This window comes from Psammomys obesus, unplaced genomic scaffold (assembly GCF_907164565.1).
Source record: "Psammomys obesus unplaced genomic scaffold, mPsaObe1.curated_primary_1811, whole genome shotgun sequence".
Lineage (NCBI taxonomy): Eukaryota > Metazoa > Chordata > Mammalia > Rodentia > Muridae > Psammomys > Psammomys obesus.
This window is the reverse complement of record NW_026585644.1, coordinates 8,116,009-8,121,724: the sequence shown is the minus strand read 5'-3', so window position 1 is coordinate 8,121,724 and position 5,716 is coordinate 8,116,009. Positions and strand designations below refer to the sequence as shown.

The 5,716-nt window shown below is 40.5% G+C and overlaps 1 protein-coding gene across 1 annotated transcript in view; it reads right to left on the bottom strand.

The window, feature by feature from the left end:
• Window positions 1-272: 272 nt before the first annotated feature.
• Lrrc72 (leucine rich repeat containing 72) overlaps window positions 273-5,716 on the bottom strand; it is a 44,084-nt gene continuing 38,640 nt past the window's right edge. The window contains exons 8-10 of the mRNA XM_055621586.1: window positions 4,290-4,430; window positions 1,356-1,383; window positions 273-438 (exon numbers count right to left, since the gene is read on the bottom strand). Coding sequence (XP_055477561.1) covers window positions 273-438; window positions 1,356-1,383; window positions 4,290-4,430 — 335 coding nt within the window. The remainder of the gene's footprint in view (window positions 439-1,355; window positions 1,384-4,289; window positions 4,431-5,716) is intronic.

The window sequence follows — 5,716 nt, the reverse complement described above, 5'->3', positions numbered from 1 at the left end:
TACGGCTTTATTATTTGACCGATAGTGCCAGGTAGGTTACCTTGTTTATTTAGGGGGGAGATGTGTTGTTTACATTTACAATTTTTATATATTCTTATACACATGAACTAGCTTATATGAAATTCTTACATTGTGGAGCCTAACGTGTAGGACTCCTTTTAATCACTGCTTCTTCTATGTAAAACTTCAGGTTGCAATGAATGCATAATGTGCTAAGCCGCAGGGATGGTTTGACATGTAAGCGAGCAGCACCGGGATTTCTGGACATGCTGTTATCTCAGAGAAATCATGACCATCTGGGCAGAGTCGATCCCTTTCTGCTCCTCGTGCTGCTCCTCTCGTGTTGGGACGGTGTCCCAGTTCATGCACTTGATGCCCATCAATGATCTCTTCATGGACCTTACAAACACCGCATCTTCGGGGTCAGCAAACACTGTCCTGCAAAGGCAGCAAAAAACTAAGCGTGTGAGCAGCGGGACTTCCTGTGTGTGTGTGTGTGTGTGTGTGTGTGTGTGTGTGTGTGTGTGTAGGGTAGTGACCAGGGTGTCTCATGATCCTGGGGAACTGCTTTTCGTAAAGCCCTGAAGTTCTTATCTAAGTGAATTATTATAAATTCATATAAATAATAAATTGCATGAGTTCCACCAAAATTATGGTCTTTACTGACATGACTTTCAGGCCAAGTGAAAAAAGTGGAGTTTCTAGATATGTTTCAGGATCTATTATCAAAGTCTCCCATGCTCATGTGTTCCTGCTGGAAAACTGGAAATACTTTTTGGTATCATGCATAATAATATTGTAAACATTTTATTTTGAAGTTATTTCCCTACTTATTTTGTATATTAAGAGAATATTTTTTAACATTGGACCTAAGGAAAACATTCAGACTTAGAAAAGTAATGGTTTTTAAATTCATTAGTATTCATGAATTTGAAATGTCCTCCACAGAATTAGTGAACTGTTTGCTTTAGAACATTGTAAATTCTAATGGATGTAAAATGTTAATCTACATGATAATTCTTTTTACTGAAGGTATTTAAGGGCAAAGCAAACAAGCCAATTTCCTCATTTGGAATAGTTAATAGTTCTTAACAAGTTTTAATATTTTATGCATCTAATCATCTGCTTACTTACTTAAGATTATAATAATAACATTAAAATTAAAAGCCTGAACATACCAAATATGAACTCATTTGTCAAAGAAAATCAACCATTTTTTCCATCTATTGAAAGGCTAATACCTTTTAATTAATTAAAATCTACTAAAGATAGGTATGATTTAGAGATAAGACAATTATTCTAAAAAGTCTGACAGTTAAAGTAAAGATGTAAAAACAAAGACAAAATCCACTTACTTGTCAACATTATCCCCAAATGCAAAATCTGAAAGTAAAATTCTAAATTAGTATTTTTCAAACATTTGATCAGCACTTAAAAATAATGAGACAATGTTGGCTATTCTTTTCAAGTAAGCTGGCAAAACCACCTTTATAAACTAGAACAAATTTGAGAATTTCCCTCAGGTAATGCATTTTCCTAAGGCTTTGGAGCAGTCTTTAATATAAGACATCTCAAAGCCCTGAAAACAATGTATCAAATCAGCATGGCTGGACTCCATTGTCTCTGATATGCGGGGTTCATACACAGAAGAAGCCCTGTTTTCCCTGATGAGTACATGCTTCTGTAAGAGTAGTCAGGACAAGTATCTTGGGCCATCTCAGCCATTCGGACTCTTGGCATGGACTTCAAAGAAAGAACAAACAAATCCCAGATCACAAGACTCCCATCTTCCAGAGCTTAGTGCTGAAGGGCCAGACATCATAGCCTGGAGCTCTGGGGGTAGCTGCCAGTCTGCTGTGGGTTTGTTTATTCCTCTTCAGAAGGCCTGGTGCTGGGCCAAAGACAGAACCTTCCCGCACCTGTTGGGCCACTAAAGCCTTGAGCGTGAGCTCTTTCCAGGCCTCAAGAGAGGACACAGCCGAGAGCTGTGGCATCATTCCTTTCCCAAGTGGCTGCCCAAGTCTCCTGGCCCTTCTTCACTTCCCAGGCAGTCCTCCCCGACCTGCACAGCAGTGCTGAGGTATAACTGAAAAGTAACAATTACGCAGATTTATGTTGTGCTACTAGATGTTTTGGTACATACACACCTGGCGTCTCACACAGCTACTGTTTTCTCTTTTGGGTGTGCATACGATAAGTACATTAAAGGTACCCTCCTTCTTTATTTTTTTTAGCAGAGTTTTAACCATAGTTACGTTCCATTAGAGCCCCAGGGGTTGGTTGCCATGCACAGCTGAGACTCCTCTTTGACCCAGATCTCCTCCTTTCTCCCTCTGACCAGCAAGACCACCGTTTCCATGGTGATCGCCCAATGCAGCAGGGGTCGCCCAACACAGCAACAGAGGAAGACACCCCGTGTTCTGACCTAGTGTCTATGCATGTGCTCAGACATTGGCCACATACACTCTACTCCGTGCCTTTAACTACTACAAATATATCATGAGGTAAGTCTATATTGGGGTAGTTTGTGTTGTACGAATGTCAGCTAATACAATATTACCCGTGGCTAACCATTAGAGGTCTCTCCTGCCTTTACTATTAAAAAAAGACACTGCAATGAGCAGCTTCATGTTTTTCTTGCCCACGTGTGCATATACTTGCTCAGGAGAGACTTCAAATTGCATTTTTATGTCATATACTTTGCAGATTCTACCTACTGAAAGGTACTGCAGTTTGGTCTCCAAGAAAGTTGACCTGATTCATGGTTTCAGAAACAGCATGTCATGAGCTTTTGCTTTCTCACTTTTATCCTTTAAAGGTTTTCCCCCTCTGTGTTGGATGAAAATGGTATTTTACTGCTTTGGTTTGTACTTTTTTGGCAATAAGTAAAGATATTCACTGTATCCATTTCTTATTTTCTAGGAATGACTTGTTTATATTCTTTGTTGTTTTATCTACAGGGATTTTATTTTATTTGGCTTTAATCGTGTGTGTGTGTGTGTGTGTGTGTGTGTGTGTGTGTGTGCACATAGCTACACTCACCTTGCATGTACATGAGCAGAGCCAGAGGCCTACTTCCGTTGTCCTCCTCTGCTGCTCTCCACCTTTTTTTGAGACAAGGACTCTCACAGGACTGAGCCCAGCGCTGCAGATGAGTGGCTGCCTGTGAGCTTTGGGGATGTGTCTGTTTCCACACTGCCTTTCTTTCCTCAGTTCGGGAGTCACTGGCACATGCTGGCACTCTGGGCTTTTTGTTCATGCTGGGACTCCTAAATCAGCCCCCACATTTGTCCAGCAAACACCTTACTCACTGTCCATGTCCCCAGCCCATCGAGCATTTTGTTGTTACTTGGTGGTTTTACAGAATCGTCTTGTCTAGCTCAGGCTGACCTGGAACATGAGGCTCCTGTCTCAGCCTCCTTACACAGGAACCCAGTGTGCCCTGGCCTCACAGGAAGTTCCTGTTTTTGTTTTGTTTTGTTTTTTGTTTAGTGCTGGAGATCAAACCTGGACTTTGGGCATGCTCAGCACGCACTTTGCCCCTGGCACCACCTTAGCCCTGCTCCTGGGATTACAGCAAGTGGATTGTGAGAGTCTGTTAGGGTCTGTGAGGATCAGCTTCCACCTGTTGCTCTGCTTCTTCCAGTTTGTGTTTTAATGTTGCCCCCATGCTGCATCAGAGCTTTTACTTTTATGTAGACAAATCTGTCAGTATTTCTTCCAGTATCACAGAACTTTACAGTAGCTCTGTTCAATTTGTCCCTGTGTCCTTTGCTATGTGAGTAAAATAAATCTCTATTTGGACGTTACATAAAATATGTGCCAACTGACAAAGCGTAACTGAAATTATCTGTAATATTTCTATATGACACCTTGGATGTGAGAATAACCAAAATATTGATAGTGTTAATTTTTGGCCGGTAAAATTGCAAATGATCTTCATTTCTTCTTAACATTTTTCCTATATGATAAAATGTCTACCCTTTATTGAGAAAACTGCCATTGGCAATAGCAATGGCAACTTACATATTTTTTTCCTCCCCTGCACTGGATACTGGAGACAGGCTTCATGGTATCCCCTTCACTGTTATGGAACTATGTCAGGGAACATGGATGAGTGAAGGTTTTACATTATTCACTTTACCAACAGTGGAAAATATGAAGTGGAAATGCAATCTTAGAAATTGAGTAGAAGCTACTTCACTATCCAAGAAAGGTACAGTTCTTAGTACAATCAAGCGTTCGTAGAGCTCACTGGGTAACATCTCATTTTCATTTTTGCACAGTACCTGAAGGAAGTTTTTGGACTACTTTTTGCCTTGTTGGTGACTTGCGGTCCACTCTTCTTCCAAAGGCTATTGATTGAACAATATGAGCTTTCTTGTGGTCAAAAATGGTAATCATAGATTGTCTCTCTTTCTCTGTAACTTCTAATCAAGGCAAAAGAGAGAGAAAGGCAGGGTATTTAGAATTAACACAAGCATGCAGCATGATTAAAAGACTGATCTGAGCAATCTGACCAGCCAAATCGGTGAGGCTCTGGTTTAGGTGAGACCCTGACTCCACACACAAGGAGGAGAGAGATCAAAGAAGACAGCCAGCCAGTGTCACCCCCTGATCCCACAAACATGTGCGTGCAACAGCACACACAAGTGTGCCCACACAAGCACATATACATGCACTAACACACACACACACACACACACACACACACACACACACTGATGTTGGGGTGGTTTTTATGTCAAAATACATTTAAGTTATGTATGACTATTTGTTGAAATAGATTTTGTGAAGAGATTTCAAAGGAATTAGTACAATCTCCCAAGCACTCAGTAGATGGCCTCATGTCACTGGGTGCAGCTCAACCCTGTGGCCTAGCACACTCCTGAGACTCTCTAGCTTATGGCTGACATGGCACCAGGAAGCACCCTTCGTTCATTCCCTCATCACCGTTGGAAAGGGGATGGTCAGGTCTTGATATATCCTCATGGGAAGACTTCCACAGTAACAACCCATGAGGGATAGTCTTTAGAGTTAGAAAGATAATGGAACACAGATAGATCATATTGTATGAGGATGAATTAGGCCTCAAAAGTGCACAATGGAATGCATGCTTTTATATGTGTACGTGCTAAACATATATAATGCATGTCATATATATGTGTGTGTGCTGTATATGTATAACGCATGTCTTATATATGTGTGTGTTATATATGTATAACACATGTCTTATGTAATATGAGTGTGCTATATATATAATGCATGTCTTCTATATCTGTGTGCACACTGTGCTATATATGTATAATGCATGCTTATGTATGTGTGTGTATAGACATGTGCAACTAGACATGTATAAGAGGTAACTGTTGAGCATGCCAATTTTAATAATGAACTTATAGAATTTTTAAGAAGATGACTTTTAGAGTTTAGATCTTAAAAAATTTAGTATAAATCAGTTTTGAAATAAGAAACCAAGTGTCAAGCCAGGCAGTGGTGGTGGTGTACACCTTTAATCCTAGCACTCAGGAGGCAGAGGCAAGTGAATCTGTGGGTTCATGGCCATCCTGGTCTAGAACTAGGGCTACACAGAGGAACCTTGTCTCAAACAAAAGAAAGCGAAAGGAAGGAAGGAAGGAAGGAAGGAAGGAAGGAAGGAAGGAAGGAAGGAAAGAAAGAAAGAAAGAAAGAAAGAAAGAAAGAAAGAAAGAAAGAA